Source organism: Ambystoma mexicanum, chromosome 4q (genome assembly GCF_040938575.1).
Source record: "Ambystoma mexicanum isolate Mex_15411 chromosome 4q, UKY_AmexF1_1, whole genome shotgun sequence".
Lineage (NCBI taxonomy): Eukaryota > Metazoa > Chordata > Amphibia > Caudata > Ambystomatidae > Ambystoma > Ambystoma mexicanum.
Genome location: NC_090928.1, coordinates 817,846,232 through 817,865,452, shown reverse-complemented (window position 1 = coordinate 817,865,452; position 19,221 = coordinate 817,846,232). Strand labels below are relative to the sequence as shown.

The 19,221-nt window shown below is 44.2% G+C and overlaps 1 protein-coding gene across 23 annotated transcripts in view; it reads right to left on the bottom strand.

Moving 5' to 3' along the window:
• The window catches only part of NRXN1 (neurexin 1), a 2,019,102-nt gene that overhangs the window by 827,747 nt on the left and 1,172,134 nt on the right, over positions 1–19,221 (bottom strand). For all 23 annotated transcript variants that reach the window (XM_069608380.1, XM_069608381.1, XM_069608367.1 and 20 more), the window contains one exon: positions 8,167–8,550. In XM_069608380.1, the coding sequence (XP_069464481.1) occupies positions 8,167–8,550 (384 nt within the window). The remainder of the gene's footprint in view (positions 1–8,166; positions 8,551–19,221) is intronic.

Genomic DNA, 19,221 nt, shown 5'->3' with positions numbered 1-19,221 from the left:
TTAATGCTCCCAAACTCTAATGTTCTGGAATCAAACATAACACTGGGTATCCAGAATTCTGTAGGGTAAGCACAGTTCTGTTTGTTTCATCACATCTTCATTGTCAGCCTGCCTTGCAGCAATGTAAAAAGACTGCCGGAAAAAAGATTGAAAAAGAGGCCTGTCCTGCACAGGCCCACCAGGAAATCTCCAGGTATCTTCTTAGAACAGTACGCAGACGTGTGAATCACAATGATAATGTAGGTGAATGGATGGTCAGGGATCAGATCACCTAATCGCAAAGGATTTTTGGCATAAATACCCTATAAAAGAGCAGTACATGATAGTGAATGTTAGGGCCTTCTAGGAAGGTCTTTGTAAGGCTTTATATATAAATAAAAGATGGAGAGAGACTCCACATTTTGAAGCGTACGTGGCAACGTCCAGTTTAGATTTTTCATGCAGTCATAGAATCTGATTTATTTCAGTCAATTACAAAGGAAGGTAAAGATTTTGTTAGTCTATAGTTGAACATGGTGATCAGAAGTTGTTGTCCCTGATTGCTTTATAAGCAGAGAATTAGTCATCATCACTGAACTGGTTTTTGTGGTAATGGTACATAGTAGAAAGAAAAACCTTTCAGAGTCCCCTTTCATTACATTACGCCCACAGTACACTAAAATACCCAGCAGTGGTACAGAGGATTCCCCTGCCAGTCCTGTATATCTATGCCCACTCTCCACATTTTATGGCACCACATGAGGTTGGAAGTTTAGCCAAGACTTTTAGCTGAGTCAGCAGGCAATGCAGGGGAGGCATACCTTACTCTGCTCTGTGCTCGGTAATAATCCTTTGCTAGCAGATGAGTCTTTGTACTGACTGAACTGATGCAGAGTCAATGATAACCTGGGTCGAAATTAGCGGGACGTCTATAAACCCTGGTGGAGCGTGTGATGTGTATTGCTGCCATTTTACAAAAGAAAAGCAGTTGTTACAGTTGCATTCATTGGCAAAACATGTTTAATGATTTCTTTTTCCTTAAAAACACACTATCCATTTTAGCGCATGCCCAGGAGTCTGTGTGCTCGTGGTTTCGCATTTGGATCTTTCTGGCACAGTAAACCTCCCATCAGTGGCGACTGAGAATAACCTGCATATATATTTTCTGAAGGTTTCCTGCCGTTTCATCTTCAGGGAGCAACGTTGAATGAGCAAATGTATTGTGAGACCCTCACCATCATAACCTATCCCCACTTCGAAAGGAACAAACTTGACAGTACATTCCATAACACATCATGTGTAGACATGAGCAGACACTTTCTAGAGATTGTGTTGATCTTTTCAAAACATGAAGGGCAGAGTTAAACAACCCAAACTTGTTTTTTTCTACGATTCAAAGTAACTCGTTTGGTGAGCCAATGCATAGGTCCTGCACCTTGTGGGCCATGGACCCAGCCACAAATCCACAGAGCCCTTTTCCAAATATAGATATTTGATTCACTAAGAGGGGATGTAGCCCACCAGTCTGGGACATGTCCTTGAAATACCGTGGGTCAGAACATGCCCTGTGAGTCTACAATACGCAATGTGTCCAACTTGCATGCAGCACAGGGGACATGGGTCCAATGTGACAACTGAGCTGATATTTGCATTTCCACATCAGCAATTCATACAAGAAAGCAAGATTGCACATCCCTGGTACTTTAGGGTGCTAGCTGATCAGAAAGGCAAGTGTGGAAAGAGGGGGATAGCAGGAGAGCAACGCGACTGGGTACTTTGACACACCCCCTCTCCCTGATTTGTAGTACGGAAACATTGATTCTGAAAAGCTTTTGGTATGCACACTGCCTCCTTTGGAAGGCATCACCACTTTAGATTTGCACTTTGGAAGGTTGCAACAAGTAACAGATCATTTGTTAAACAATAATGTGGTAAGATGTGTATACTTAACTTATGACAGAACATAAAATGTCCTACATATATGAAGACGATTACGATGACAAGTAAGTTTAAACTGAAAAGAATTTGTTCATTCGTTTTCTTCATACAGAATAGACAAGCCCCTTAGACCATTGTCTTTGTTGAAAAACATCACCTGTGGTTTAATAGAAGCTTTGCACCCATGCAAGTAGCAATGGGGAAAAACATGCAGTAGTGCAAACAGCATTATCCTTCAATGAATGTTTGCAACAGGGCAATCATTACCATAGCCCTAATTCTTTGCACTGTTGCAAGAATGAATCAGAAGAATATATTTGTTGCACCACAGTTTCGTCCTTAGTGCCTTAGTGCTGCGTGTGCTATTTATACGTGCACTGGTGCAATGTGTTTGTAATACCTCCCCATATTTCCTCCATCCATGTCTCCACCATCAGCCAATAATGGCTATTCCAAAAACAGTGGTAACCGCCTGGTACTTCTGGCAGTGGGTGTTTGCAACAATGACAAGTATCATGTGTGACAGGGTCAGGGAGCTGACCCTGGCAAGATGGGATGTAGATCCCTCTCTTCCTGGGGTGAGAAGCCTACTAGGTGTTTCACCAGAACCATTCCCGTCCCAAAGTTGGGAGGACTCACGTCTCTGTCCAATCCATCTGTTCCTGATTGCTTGAAATGAGTACCTCCTTTTCTTGCCCCTTAACAATTCCACACAATGCAGACCAGTCTCGTTCTGTTTCTCCCTAAGGATTACGATTCCCAGAAGGCCTGGCAGTGGAGAAGAAAACAAGTAGCCCCTACGAGAGCAAGCCATTGAGGAACTGCTGCACTGCATGGAGTAACCAGCACAACAGACCAGTGGAACAAACATTCAACATGACACAGATCAGGTTAAGAGAATTAACTTCACGTTCAGTGAGCATGAAGATCAGTCTGCACCACAAACTGGCACTTCCAATGCACATAGAGATAGTTTCCTCAACAGCATCAGGGAAACAGAGCGGTCCCCACATCTAGTGGGCATACCAAACACTCTGGCAAACCCTAACATGACCTAGGACATTGTTTATGATTGCAGTGAGACACCATTGCCTAGAGCCGGGGAGATCCACGCACAAGGAGGAGTCAGAACTCTATGGGCCTCATTACGACCCAGGCAGAATGGTTTTAACAGCGCCGGTAATGGTGCCGGTGCCGTTAAACCCATTGTGCCCTATTACGAGGTTCCTTCGCGGGACCCACTCTGGACGTCTGGTCAGATTAGACGTCCTTTGCGGGTCCCGCGAGGGAACCAGGGAGCTAACAACGGGCCTGTTATTAATGGGCCCGTTGTTAGATCCTTCCCCATTCCCATTGAGCCCTATGGAATGGCCCGGTAATTCCGCATTCAAGGGACCTGGACCCGAGTTTGGAGGCAGCCATGCTGCAAATAGCGGCATGGCTACCTCCAAACTCGTAATGAGGCCCTATGTGTTTGCTAACCTGTGACACATTCCATAGGGAAAAGCCAAACGTTGGACAGGGAGAATAAAAAAGAGCACAGGAAGCATGAAGGTTTGGGTTGTCCATGTGTGATCAAGGGAGGAGAAGGGGGACCAACAGACCATGCAGCGGAAGGATGGTGCTGAGGAGCATGGGGGAGAGCTGCAGAAAGAGTGTGCAAAGTGAGTTATTGGTTAGTGGGTGAAATTGGTATTTGCGTTAGATATTGCATGCAAGGAGTAAGATTGAGCATAGTAGAGTAGCAGGTGAAAGAAAGTGAGAAAGGTTACTGGGAGTGTGAAAGAATAGTGACTGGGAGTAGGTGTGATTGGGGTGTAAAATATTAGTAGCAAGGGGAGAGTACTAGTGTGGTGATGGAAGAATAGTAGTAGCGTGGAGAAATGAGAAAGCAGCAGTAGTGTGGAAAGGGGAGAATAGTAGTTCATGGAAGGGAGTGTAGGGGGGAGCAGAGGGGAAAGAGATAGAGAGACAATGTTGTATTGAAATATGGGAAAAGTGTTAGAAGTAGAGACAAAGGAGAGTGGAAGAAAAAAGGTGACGACAGTAGCAGGAAGGGAGAGGAAGTAAAGAACATCAGAGCGAGGTGTGAACGGGCATGAAAGGGAATGGCCAAATGGGACCTGAGTGTCTGGAAGACACCTCTTGTTGCACTAAATGTTTTGTGAGCCCTAGTTTATTTAGCAAATGGATTGTTTACAGTGTGAGACAGATAGAAAGGGTGATTTCCATTAGGTCAATACAAACAGGAAGGCAGAATTTTAGACAGTAGGGATTACTGTTCTCAGAGACCATCCTGGGGTTGCGGGATGCCTGGGCAGGGGGAAGACTTCCCGTTCTATACGAGGTAGAGAGGGATGGCCCTTATTGAGACCTTTTTTCATTTCTTTAATTACACCATTGAACTATCTTTGAGACTTAGTGAGTTATTGTGGCCACCTGTGACACATACATGTTAGAAACAGGTGGTGACAATGGTGGCAACTTCCTAAAAATAGTTTTGTTTTTATAAACACACATTAATCACTGTATAGGAAAACACATGGTAAGTAGCAGATACTATACACACTGTTCAGCAACCTATACAGTGTTTCTTATCTAGAACATATATAAAATCATGATCTTTTATTGTTTCATACACATTCAAACAAAACACTCCACTGGTACAAGTACAACGAGAATTGCAATTGTAATTGTAGTTGTCATTTATATAGCATCTTTTACCATTATTATGGTCTCAATGCGCTTGTGGTGGGAATGCCCTTGGTGACCACAGTGCAGAGTATGGGAAATTCTCATAGAGGTTTAGAATGTTTTTGTGCATAGGGACAACATCAGGACTTGGCTGGGCTGGCTAGGTTCCATTAAGCAACCCAAGAGATCAGGCATGCGGGTGGGTTTTGACTGGGGTCACACATTTTGGGTGAGTGCCAGAGACTCGTTATGTGTCCAGCTAAACCGGAATTTTGTCATAGTTTGTGTCTGTGTTCCAATGGCAGAGGTGCTGAGGCAAGTCTGGAGTGAGTAGGCTTGAAACATTAAGTGTCCAGCTACACCAAATGTTGTCGTAGGTCGTAGCTGCAACCTAATGTGCGTGGATGGATAGTTGTGCCTGGGGCAGATGCCCACTGACGTGGTGCATTTATATGTACCTGGTGCTCCGACAGAGCTTATTTTTCATGTTGCTGTGTCCTCAGATCTTCTGTGTGGACAAAAGGCTAGCAACCTATATAGAGTCATCTATGCGCTAAGGAGAGGCTACCCTCAAGTCTTCTAAAAGCAATAGACAGGCTGTACTTGTCCCTTTTCTAGGCATGACAGGTAAGCTATGATGGGATCAAGAATATAGGATTCTGAAGGTGTCATAGACAGGCTACCTTGAAAGTCTTACTGAAATATCTTCCCAGTTATATTCACGCTGCTCACAGCCATCTACTAACTAAGGTATTAGGATACCAGTGCTGATCTTGGATCTTTTGCTGCACTGGAAGTTACCAGCATAGATATTTAGCGTAAAGACATACTAACATTACCTGCTGACTTAACAATCTCTTCTAAGTGCCAAGCTTGTGTTAGTCTTAGATATCCAAGTGCAGAAGATGTTGTAGCTTATACAGTTTGCTCTTGCTGCAACAAGCATGTTGACCTACATGTGCAGTCTTCAAACTGCAATGGCCTTCCCTACTCCCAAAAGAAAACCATGCCAGTGTGATGTTTCCCACTGCAAGATAAGTCCAAGTGTTAAATACATTCCCATCCCCTAATGATCATTCTAGGTGAGACACATTTCCTGTCCCTCACACAACCTTCTAAGTGTAGTACATTTCCTACCCCAGGCAATCCAACACAGTGTAACCCATCCCTGCCCCCAAAATACAGCTGGGAGTGAAAGGTTTCCTTTCCCAACAATTCATCTAAATGTAACACATGTCCTACCTCCAACAGACCATCTAATTTGAGCACATTTCCTATCCATACCAAATCATCTAAGTGTGATATATCTCCTACCCCCAACAATCCATCTGAGTGTGACATATTCCCTAACCCGAGCAATCCATCTAAGTATAACACATTTTCTTCCCCAAACTATCTAAGTCTGACGCATTTCCTGTCCCTCACAAACCATTTAAGTGCACTACATTTCCAACCCCCAGCAAACCATCAGAGTGTGACACACATTCTACCCTAAGCAATCCATCTAGGTCTAACACACCCTTGCAACACATCTCGGTTTAACACTTTTCCTTTCACCAACAGTCCATTTAAGTCTAACACGTTTCCTATACCTTACAATCTCTCTACGTGCAATGCATTTCTTACCCTGAGCAATCCAGTATACACATTTCATTCCCACAACAGTTAAGTACTAGCAACAACTACCACAGCCTAGTGTGTTTGTAGTTAGTGGGAGATAGAGTTGTGTGGAGAGTGGTTTGTGGTTGCCAATTTGAGAGGCATGCCATGCAATAACGGCATCTGGGGTTGCCAATTTGTGAGGTCCTCTGCCATGACAAAGGCTAGCGCCACTGGGGATGTCACGTCATGTCCCTGAGAGGTTTTTCACTGTTGTTATTTGACTTCTGACCTGTGTTATGCTGCACCTAGCAGAGCAAATTTGTTTGGAAAGGGATGCGACCATGGTTGGAAGAGTGATGATGTCATTGTGGAGATGGGGGATGGACTCCCTTCCACTACACATTTCAGGAAGCCACTGAAAAAGGTCATTTCTGAAGAATAGGTTGTGTTTGTTGTGGCAGATATGTGGTGGAAGGGAGTTAAAGATAGAGGGGGCTTGGATAGAGAAGCAGATCCTCCTTATCTGGTGGAGTTATAGGAGGAGATTAAAATAGGGAGTGTCGAGCTAGATCAGAGAGATCTGATCAGATGGTAGCAGGTGATCTTGTCCTGGAGGAACTCTGGTCCAGTGTGGTGGAGGGGTCATTGAGTGATGCACATGGCTTTACATGTAGGCCTTTGGCTGATAGGGAGCCAGTGCAGTGTTCTGAGGGCGTGGGTAATTTGTTTTCTAGGTGAGAGTGTGAGGAGGAGTCTGGCCGCATAGTTTTGGATTTGTTGGAATTTCATGAGCTGATGTGCTGGGATGCCTAGAAAGAGGGAGTTGGCATAACCTAGGTGGGAGAGAATAATGGCTAGTATTGCAGAGAATCTATGAGGTTAGGACAGGTAAGGGAAGATTTGCCTTAGATTGTGTAAGTAGAAGTTGCATGTTCTAGAAATACAGTTGATGTGTTGGGCAAGGGATCGCTCTGAGTTCTATGTGCATCCCAGATTTTTTTTGCAGAGGCAGACACTGCTATTGGGGCTCCTAGGATGTGTGTCCAGGGTATTGGTTGGGGGATGAAGGCAGTATGGCCACATTGTAGTATCTCAGTTTTGCCAGGGTTGACAAGAAGGTGGATGGCTGTCATGCAGTGATCGATTGCAGAGAGGCAGGAGGAGATTTCAGGCCAGGAGGATGTTGATGTTTTGGGGATACTCAAAATGAACTCAGTGTCACCTGCATAGTTGTAGCATGAGAGGTTGTGAGAGCGGAAGGGGGCCGGCAGTGGGCTGAGGTAGAGATTGAAGAGAAGCTGTGACAGGGAAGCTCCCTGAGGGACTCCTATCGATACCGATTGAGGGACAAAAGTGAAAGGCAAAAGGAGCATGATTTGTGATTGATTAGAGAGTAATGCTAAGATACATTTCTGGACAAAGTCTCTGATGCCTAGTGTGTGAAGCATGTCCAAGAGAATTGTGGAGTTATTGGTGTCAAAGGCGGCAGATAGATCGAGCAAGATGAGTGCAGTGCATCCTTCTGGGTCAGCTGTTCTTTTTAGATCATCCCTGGTGGACACAAGAGCAGATTTGGTTCCTTGAAGGGGTCTGAAGCCAGATTGGGCTAGGACGAGAAGCATGTTGGTTTCTGAGAAAAAGCAAAGTTGTTGTCAAGCTTTGCGGTCAAGGAGGTTAGCAATGAAGCGGGTGTTGGAGATATGTCTGTAGTTTGAAGGGATGAGATGGTTGAGAGAGGGTTTGACATATGAGGTTTTGAAGGGTTCTGTGAAGATACCAGATGAGTCAGAGTTGCTAATAATGACCCAGGCAGGGTTGCCAGCGCATGTTGTAGATAAGATTATTTTAAGAACTGTAGTGGAAGACGGATCTCAAGGGGAGCCTGAGGGCTGGCTTAGTGCTAGAAGATGAACACAAGTGTAAATATGCAGTAAATGTCATCTCAGAACATACCTCTTTCACAGGATCTTCCAAGGTAGCCTGTACCAGAACAATCACAGACATATCGGTTCCACCCATCCCTGCAGACTCCGTTGTTTTTACAGGGAATGCTGAGGCATGGCTTCGCTGTTTCCCTTGAGCATGTTGGCTTTACTCCAGCTGTACTTTGAATTTCGGCCATTTGTCGAATGTCTTTGCTTTGGCCATCAATGAACAAGTCTCTGATGCATCCGACATAGCCATAATTAAGTAGAGCAGTCCACACTTCTGTTGGAAATACCAGCCCTACTTTGTTTTCAGGTAAGCCACCAAGGTACAGATCGTCATCAAGATCTAATATTTCGCTTTCTCCGGGTGCTGTGTAAGGTGTGCGTAGAGTGTTGACAGAAATGGTACCTGGTAAATGGAAACAAAACATGCACACGTCACTTTCCATATACAATGGTTAACAAATATGTTTTGAAATGTGTTACATCATACTGACGTGCCAAGCAATGTTATTTTATGAAAAAAAAACAATGTTATTTTACAGAGCATAGAGTAAAACGTCAGAAATGCTGTTTCTGTGGAACTTTGCGTTAACAAGAAGCACCCACATCACTGGTTTTATTACATTATTTTGTTCAGAAGATTGACGGGCTGGCGTCATTTCAGGTTCATCCGAACCTTAATCGTAATGTCATTTAATAAGCTCTGTATAGTAATTTTCATGAAGCAATCCATTCCCGAGATCTTGACTTTGACAAAGATCCTTCATGACAAATTTATGCCATGGTGATAAGACCAAACCCCTCAATTCATATGACCTCTTAAGCAAGTCAGATCCGTGATGTGTTTTTTTGAACAGATCTTTTTGAAATCTCTAAAGCTTGACCTCTTCCAGAATTTTGTATTCATCTTGCCACATTTCAACACCCATGTATTGAGCAATGTTTGATGTATAATATTCATCAACAAATGTAGAATTGCAACAATCAATGTTTGCTCCTTTGTTCATCATAATCTCCACAACCAAAGACTTTTTCCTCCGGGCAAACAATAATTCTATGTGAATTGGCTTCTCTATTCTAAGGGTCATTTCTTTTACAGCAGCCATGCTGAACATACCTCACTCACCTGATTAGGCTCCTGCTGCTCTGGGAAGGCACTGGCCCTCACTCGACCTCTTTGAAACCTGTTGCCATCCTTCCACAGTCCCCTGTCTCACATTTTGTCCTTGCTTACTTTTTTCTACGGCATCACCTGTGCTGCTCTCACAGGCTCTACGGGGTGAATCCATCTTCTCTTTCAGTAATAAGTGATCCTTGCAGCATTTTGAATACCTGTAGGGGACACCAGATGAAATCCCTCTTCTTTTTTTTTGGTATACTGGACCCACAGCGGGTACCCCCACGACAAATGCCTTTTTTCTTTCTCTCCTTGCCCATTCTCCCAAGTTGCTGCCCTTTTCCCTACTTGACCCTGTGTTCCCCCTGCCCTGCTCCATTGGGATCTCTGACCACTGAAGAAACCTTATCCCCAGAAAATGAGTCACTGCAGGATGCCCCAATCTCTTCTATTCATAATGGTAAGCAAAAGTGAGGCAGTCTCAGTAAAACTCAAACCCGATAGATTTCTGTGAGTTAGAGCAAGTTAAACTTTATGTGCTATCTCTTAGTTTCGAGTTAGGTGGTAAGGCTGATGTTGCACTCATGTCTATGCAATGGAGCTTGGAAACGGTTTAAAGAGTCTGGAAGAAATCCATGGATCTCTAGATAGGAACCCTCATGTTGACGAATTAAGGGGTAGAGCAGGATCTCAGTGCAAGTAGGTTAGAGTAGTTTGAAATCCACAATAGAGCATAGCAGAGTAAGGGAATTAATTTAGGATAGTGGGGCAAGGGAATGAGGGAATGGGAGTTTTTTGGTTGGAGGGGAAAGCACACCAAACGCATTCCTAGGCACACTTTATGTTTGTAGATGTGGAGAGAACATGGCAAAGCATTCTTTGCCATAATGTATTTTTGTAGGTTGGAAGAGAGCACACCAAAGCACTTTTAGTCATACATTAACATTAAAGGTGAGGCAAAGCCCACTAAAACATTATCCGGTAAACATGACAGCACGCAAAGCCTTCTTACTCCCATGCTCATTTTGCAGGCAAAGGAGAGAGCTTGCCAAAGCGTTCTTAGTCACATTCTTAGCCAAAGATCATTGTTGTAAGTGTGACAAGAACACGCCAAATTATTCTTAGTCTTAAATTAATTTTATAGACAGAGGAGCGCAAGCCAAAACATTCTTTGGTGAACATCATTGGGTAGAGTGCATATCAGAGCATTTTTAGTGACATGCTTATCCTATATCTAGAGGAGAGCAGTCAAGGCAATCTTTGTCAAACATAGTTTTGGTAGGTGGGGAGAGAGCATGTCATAGCAATCTTAGTCACACATTCATTGTGCACCCAAACTTTGGTAGGTGCACATCATTTGTGTAGGTGAAAAGAGAGCATGCAAAGCATTCTTAGGTGATTGTCATTTTTATAGGTTAGAAGAGATAACGCCAAAGCATTCTTACTGCACATTCATTTTATAGACAGAGGAGATAAACAGAGGATAGCACAGGGGAAATGTGCTGGTCTTGGAAGCAAGGTCACGCAGAGCAACAGAGATTTGAATCCCAGATTTGCGCTTAGAAACCGATTTCAAGTACGGTATGAGGCACGTTATAAAAAATTTTAAAAAAACGAATAAACAAATAAATAAAGAGAGCATGACAAACATTCTTAGTCACACCTTCATTATATTTTAGGACAGAGCACGCCAAAGCATTGTAAGGTTAACATCCTTAATGTAGGTGGGAGGACAGCATGACAAAACAAAGCCATCATATGTTCTTGTTGTAGGAGTAGGAGAGATTGTGCCAAATCATTCTTGGGCACATTTTATTTTTGTTACGCATAATTCCATAGGTAGCGTAGAGCAAGCCAAAACATTCTTTGGCACACACAAGGGGGAGACAAGGTTAGGTCTTGCCTCAGTTCTAAAAAAAATGTCTGGTTTGTGGAGTAACCTCACAGCGGTCAAGCAACGACCACATATTGCCACCTAACACATATGCAAACACATGTGCAAAAGAAATCATTGAGTGAGAGGGGTACCTCTTCCTTGATGGACCATATGTGACAGCATCATCTGCATGGTTGGCGAAAGGAAAGGGTGACAGGGAAGTCTCCCACCCTTCAACACCAAGCAATGAGCACCTTAGTGCCTCCATATCACATCATTACACTGGAGAACCTTGCAAATACACTACCTTTCAGAATCCCTTTTGGAACACTATCTTTGCCAGTCCTTTCCGTCAGCACACATGCAACTTATCCAGCCCTCAATCTGCCAGCCCACAAACCCAGTGTTTTTTTAAGTGTGTTCCAAAATATTATTACAAACATGAAAACATTGTCTCTTGAATGACAAACAGTTTTCAATTTTAGCAGTAGATTTGGTGCCCTTACTTGCAGAAAGCCAAGGCTTCAGATAGATTCTTGCCCTTGTTGATCCTTACTGTAGTCAGTGCTGCTTCACATGCTGTATTTATGTACGATTGAACACACATGTTCCAGAAGCAGTGGGAATGAGACTAGGACAATAAAAGGGTAAGAAAGTCCACCCGAACATCGACATGCGGACCAGTGCTCAAGACATGGAATTCAAGGCTGTCACCAGACACTGGGTCACTTTCCCCCATAACTCACTGCTGCAATGTCCAGGAGAGCAGCCACCAGATGCCATTAACCTGCATACCACTGTGAGAAGTCCCACAGGGCAGAGCATCTCTGGTCTGGAAGAGAGCTTGTGACAGCCAGCAATTGTCCTAATGTCATCCTGTCATCCTGAGGATAGGAGGAAGCATCCACATGCCCTGCTTTGAGTGTCTCGTGCTGACCTACTTCATATGCCTATGACCGTCACTAGATGAAATGCTTAGTGAGCCCAGAATATCTCTGCATGTTTTAATGACTGGAGCAATGACTGGAGCAATGCCTAGCGTGTATAAAGAGAAGCTGCAATAGCACCGCCGCCCCCTGGCAACCATATGAAAGGGTTAATGCTCACTCACTGGAATTCAATCCCCCATATGCAGGAGCCTCTGTGAGAACAGAACAGTACCTTGCAGTCACTGAGTACTGCAATAAACTGGTGACTGGAGGATTCCTAAGCGATGGATGGCCATCTGCAACAGTCTGAATGCCCTGACATTTTGATTTATATTATTAAATACACTTATATGGGTAATTCGGTCTCTGAAAGGCAAGCCTAGAAATCAGATTACCTTTAATTAAAGCCCCTTGAGAAAACCTTGGTGCATCCCTGAAACCTTGCTGCACCTGTCTCCTGACATCTGCAAGCAAGGTTCTCCAGTGGCACAGGGCAGGTCCAAAGGGCATATGTGCATTGCTGACAGCTTCTGGTAACACCAAAATACTGCTGACAGAATTAATCTTTAAACTGTTGCACCTCTGGACTAAAATGCAATAATGGTGGCCTTATCACTATGCTGGAAGGGTCATCTTTCTAAATAAATCATACCTAGTTATGGTGTGGTGATTTATAAGAGCACACAGTTATGAACGTCTTTCCAATTTGATATCATGCAAGTGTCAACCCAGTAACCCCAAGTCAGTGATATGGTAATATATATTCATGCCTAGTATGGCAGTCCCCACTTCTCCAAGTGAGACAAAAACCAGGATCCTTCTTTTCTTCAACTCCTCGGAAGAAAGGTAACACCTCCTGCAAGGGCATAGGAGCTATCACCTAGATATCCTCTGGGAACCCTGCTTCAATGAGATGCTACATAACAAAGACGAGCATCACCAAAGGACCATTGAAGTCAGCTCATATGGCAAAGAGTCAGAGTGAGAGCATCAATAAAGGAAGGTGGCCTGAGCTGGTGTTTTACATTCTTGGTGTTCTATAGAGCTCTCTTTCTGCAGGAGAGGGTAATCTGGGTATGATGTCAGAAGGCAAGGGTCACTTGTTACATCAGCAAGTACAAACACCGTATGGCATGCTTGATTTTGTCCAATTACCTGCAACATTTTGCCTTTATAAAAAGTGGTCTCCTACTCCTTCCTTGACTCACCTTTGGGCATCAGAAGAATACCCCTCTGGACTCTGCTGGAAGTACAGCCCATTCCAAAGTCCTCTGACATAGAGGTGAAGGTAGAAGGTATCAAAGGCAGGGGAGAGCTATGTCCCCTATCCATTCCCAGAGAACATTGGGGGTGAACAGCTGTGGACCCAGGCACTGCAATGGAACCAGGCTCCTCACTGGAAGTGAAGGACTCCCTGGCAGTGACAGCCAGACTTCATGGATGGAGAGTGCAGATAAATATGGATTCACCTGGCTCTACAAACCCTATATTGGGACTCCCAGTAACCAAAGAAGTACAAAGCTGCCTGGAATCCTGTTTTGTCACTTTGATCCAACTTCAAACTATGTTGACTGTTCTTTTGCCTTCCAGTGTCACAGGGTCAGTATTGCTGCTTTAGCCATTCTTTTGCATCTTGAATTGGTAACCACATCTTTTCAACAGTTTGACAAGGTCTTGCAACAATAGCACTCTTCGCCAACTCAACACGAATGACAGATCACTGCACTGGAGGTACCCAACTTGTTGCATCTTCAAGCACCACTTTGAGCCAACAGGAACTCACGTTGACTCAATCACTTACTTTAACCGATGGAAGCCATAGTGTCATCACTTGAACCAATGAACCATCACCTTAATCCAAGTGCCGGCTGAAATACTTTGAACCCATCAAACCACATAATTTTGGGTACCATCTTGATGGATGCGCTCCAAGCCTCTTCTTCATGCCAACATAATGCTAGATCAATGTGATTCACTTCATCTCAAACCATGTTCGACTGCTGAAAAGTGGCGCGAATGCTGGCATGCTGCTTTTGACCCTCCCAAGAAATGAATAGTGTACTGTTGAGAGCTCCTGTCCCCTTGTCAACATTCTGGTAACAACGTGACTTGTGAGCCCCTTTGTTTCAGCTTATTCTGCAAGAACATATCCTTTGAACAGTGACATTGATGTAATTGTTTCAGTGATCACCTCTGTTTAAGTAGCAAGGATGACATACTGTACCACTTCTGCATTGTCTCGACAGCGTGGGGTTTTCGGTAGTGGCTGTAGTAAGCTGATTGCATTTTTGATTGTATAAAGTGTATTTTGTTTTAATAAACCTTGATTGGACGTACTTTTATTTTGGACTTTGTACACTATTGCTGTTTGGGTGCCACTCGGCACACTTCACATCCCTCCCGTGTGGATAGCCTGCCTGCATCCCACATGTGGCACTGAGAAGGCAGTTTAGCCATTACTCATCCTTGTACTCTGCATAGCAATAGTCATTGTCACATCAACACTGCAAAAGAGATAAGGGAGGGGTCTTAACAATGTATACACAGCGTCAGCACAGGCAGTTAAGTTCTAACACAATAATAAGGCAAAACACCTGATAGATATCCAGTGCAACACTCTCAACATTCAACCAGAAGATAAGGAAGAGACTAGTCCCACAAGTTCTACAACTGTCCTCTAGTAGGGACAGGATGAAATACAGGACAGGATGAGTGTCTAAGTGTCTCTGCCTTAGGTTGAGCTATCCCTAGACCGTGCTGCTGTGCCAGCCATCTTAAAGTGGATAAAAAAGAAGAGGCCTTGTAGGTATATTGTGCAGTGAGAACATAACATCAGATGTCATTATTTTGGCTGAGACACTTCACTCGCCTGTGCCTTTAACTCTCATTATCAACTAAACTGTAAAAGTAATTCAGGAAGCCCAGGTAGCTATCCTTGGCACACTACCTTTTAATGGCTGATAGTCTGAGGATCCCTATTTTTCAGAATCAAATTGCTAAAAGATATTAAGACAAACAATGATCTGCGGTGGACAAAAAATAGATGCTGGCCCATCTAAGATCAAATATAAGCTGTATCCCTTGGCAACGCATTAGCCCCCATCACTACAGTTTTGTCGTCTACTGGTTTCAGTGGTTACATATTTATTATACTCACTTTCTTCAGGACTGTCTTCAGTTTAAAATTGTGGTGTGCTCACAGTTGCTCTGTTCTGAGGCTTATGGCCAAAGTTCCTTACATCATCTCAGTTGTATCAGATCACTGGTTTTGGACTGCAACAGTGATCCCTGATTTAGTTTGTATGGCCTGTTGTTGAGATACAGCTAAGTACCTTCATTGATACATTGATTTCTTACTTGCACGATCTGAATGACACAAAGTCCAGTAAAATAATTTGTCTGTCCTCCCTCTCTCTTCCCTCCCTTGTCTTGTTGCACCTAGAAACACTGGTGTGCAGGCACATTATAAATGACTTATGATATCGTGCCATAATACTTCATTCTTTGCAGAACTTGGCGACACAATGGTTTTCTGTGTCAATGTGTACATTTGGTGGAAAACAAAAAAAGGCACAACCTGTGCTCTTCTACATTGGGCTCTGATATCAGACCTTACTCACAGACTGCACTGCGAATGGCCATTAGAGGGAACAAACTATGATGAAAGTGCAGAGAGTACTTGAGGTGCTCTCTGCGCATGTGTTCATTCTACACCCACCTAACTGCTTCAGGGGACCACTCTATTAGAAAAACCTACTTTCTGAGGTGGCCAGTGTCCTTTTTTTTGGGAATAAAATGCCCCTGAAAATCAAACATTCCGAAGATACCATTTGACACACTGGAGCCAGAAAGCTGTGACATGCATCCAAGCATCCTTTCGGACAGGATTTCAGAAATAGCCCCAACACAACAGAAGCAAATTGGGATTTCAATAATTTAGTTGATTCACACTAGGCAGGCTTTAGTCACATTGAGGTATTGAGATTGTTCTAGTCCCTATTGAGGGTGAGCTTGCAGCTTGCTGGATGAGGGTGGTGCCAATACTCCAGATCGTGTGCAATTATTATTATTATTATTATTATTATTATTATTATTATTATTATTATTATTATTATTATTGTATTTTTTGAGTGCAGACCAAGCTTCGGGAAGCAACTGAGTGCTTTGCAGAGGTATATAACAAAACAGATACATAACAGAGCATTTTACTGAGGTATAAAATATTACAGACCATGCCAAGACCAACTGCCTCTCCATACCCAGTTTCAACCTTCAGAGATATGGTGGAATCCGTTTCCCAGTCATGGCTGCAAAATTTTGGAACTTGTTGCCCAACCCACTTAGAGCGGAACCCGCCTTCCTGGCATTCAAGAGCAAGGCCAAAACCTGGCTGTCTGCCCAAGACCTGCCCTTGATTCAGACCGCTCGCTAGCAACCTCACTTGCTCCAGCCTACGATTTAACTTGTGTGTAAATATGTAATTAGCTGCCCTTTACAATTTGAATCTGTATATAATTCTGTAAATGCTCTTTTTGTTTCTTGTACTGCTTATTATCCTGTCCTGCTATGTTTATACTTTGTTGTAACCTAAGTGATGCGCCCAGATGCCCGTGGGCCTGGTGCACTATATGAATAAATAAAATACAAATACAAATACAGATGCATAAAGGAGCACTATTCAGAGGTAACATTAGAACAGATATATAGCGGGGGCAGGATACAGAGAAACACAGAGGAGGGGTAAGCTGTACCATGTGTTGGGAGGAGAGGGGTGGGTGGCATCTAGTGAGTCAGGTGGGGTGAGGTGAAACAAGATGGCCTAGGTGTTGATGAGGAGAGACTCCTTGCAGATGTGTGTCTTGAGTTCTTTTCTGCATTGTAGAAGCATGGGGGTGAGTCTGATGCTGATTGGGAGGACGTACCATAGTCTTGGGGTGTAGGCAGAACAGGCTTGTTCTCCTGGCTTCTGGTGGTGCACTGTCATCCAAAGATACTGAGTTTCTTTGTGAGGTAGCAGGGTGACTTGAGGGTGACTGCCTTATAGATGATGCCACAAGACTTGAAGGTGATGTGTGCATGCAGTGGGAGGCAGTGAAGTTCGATGAGGGCCAGGGTGTTGTGGTCATATTTGTGTAGACCTTTAATGAGGCATGCAGCCATGTGTAGGACACTACTCAGGGGCAAAAGGGAGGATTATGGGAGCCCTTCGATGTGTGCATTGCCACCATCCAAGTGGGATTGGACCAGTATTATAACAGTGGATCCAAAGCTGTCTTGAGGTAGGACTTAACTTTCTGTAGGAGGGAGAGCTGATACCAGGCTGTTTGAGTTTTCTTAGCAATGTGTGTCTTGAAGGAGAGGGGTTGTTGATGTGGAACCCGAGACCGAGAGACTTGCCGCAGGAGGTGAGCTTGGGTCCGAAGCCCTCAGAGTTCATGGTTGACAGCCAGGCCTGTATGTCTGGGTGTTCGGTGTTCTTGGTGAGGAGTAGGAATTTGGTATTGGAGGGGATGTGCTTCAAGTATGGACTGGACATCCAAGACTGGATCAGCGAGAGACAGGTTTTGAGCCTATGGGTATGGATTTCCTTGATGGAGTCGATCTTGAGCTATAGCTGTGTGTTGTCAGCATATCAGTGAATGTGGATGTTGTGTGTGTCTAGGAGGGCTCACAGCAGCTCCATGTATGGATTTAAGATCACTACGGAGACGATGGAACCCTGCAGGAATCCGCAGGTAATGGTAGCTTTGGTGACCTAGAGGATTCCATCTGAAAAAACTGCAGATGGTTTGCGAGGTAGGACTTGAACCAGTGGAGGACAAGGCTGCTGATCCTCTTGCCCCAATGTTCCCTATAGCTCCTGATGGTCTACGGTGTCAAAAGCAGCTGAGAGGTCAAGTAGAACCAGGAGGCAGGGTTGGCCATTGTCAAGGATGTTGAGGGCATCGACGGCCATTTGTATGGTTAGTGTCTCTGTGCTGCATCTGGGTCTGAACCCAGATTGGTAGGTTTCGATAAAATTGTTGGTGTGGATGTGTTGCTGCAGTTGTGCGGCTACTGATTTCTTGATGATCTTAACTAGGAAGGGAATGTGGGTGATGGGGCGATATTTATCTAGGTTGTCAGGATCCAGAGTATGTTTCTTTAGTAGAGGGAGGATTTGTCCTGTTTTTAGGGTTGATGCGAAGGTGCCTTGAGTTAGGGAGCTGTTGATGATCTCCAGGTTGGGAAGGGGAGCTTCTGCAAGGAGGGTCTTGATGATGGATGCTGGGAGGATGTCATATGTATACAATGTGACTTTTAGGGCAGCCAGGGTTTCTACCAGGTCTTCTGTCGAGAGTATTTTGAAGGATTTCCAGGGTGTGGAGATTTTGTGAGGAGGGCCATGAGGTGGGTCTGTGGATGCAGAGCTGGTGTCCATGTGCAGGTGAATCTCGCTTATTTTGTCAATGAATAAGGTGTTGATGGTGGTGGATTTTTCGATGGAGTCTGGTTTGGCAGGGTTCGGTAGCAAGTTGTTGCAGGGCTTGACTGCTTTTAAGAGGGCTCTGCTTTTGTTGTCAGATTCTGCTATGATATACTGATGGTAGGAGGCCAGGCTGTGTTGATTAGTTGTTGGTGGGTTGCTCAGAGTTCCTGGAGGAGCAGCAGATCAGATGTGGTCCTGGAGCAGCACCAGGTTTTCACTTGCTTCCTAATGACTCTTTTGCTGAGGCTGAGTTCTTGCGTGTACCAGGGTTCTGCCGGTTTCGGTTTGCAGGTACATTTTTACAGAGGCACATGGTGGTTGATGGAGGCTGGCATTGAGTGCTTCCAGTAGAGAGTCATAGTTTGGTCGGGGTTGTTCAGCCCATGTAACCTGGAGATTGGTGAGTTCTTCCATGAGGGCTTCCACCGGGAAGTTCTTGAAGGACCTGTAGGTTTGAACCATGGATTTCTGCTGGGAGTGATTGACTGGGATGGTGTGCAGGATGTTGAAAGGCACACCTAGGTGGTCAGACCAGTCATCTGGGATAAGAGAGCTTTAGTCGAGGGAAGACAGTGGAGCGATGATAAGGTCAGGAATGTTACCTTTCTTGTTTGCTGGTTCTTTCATATGCTGTGTACGGCTAAGGGTGTCAAGAAGGCCAAAGAGAGCTTCCTTCATCGTCTTGG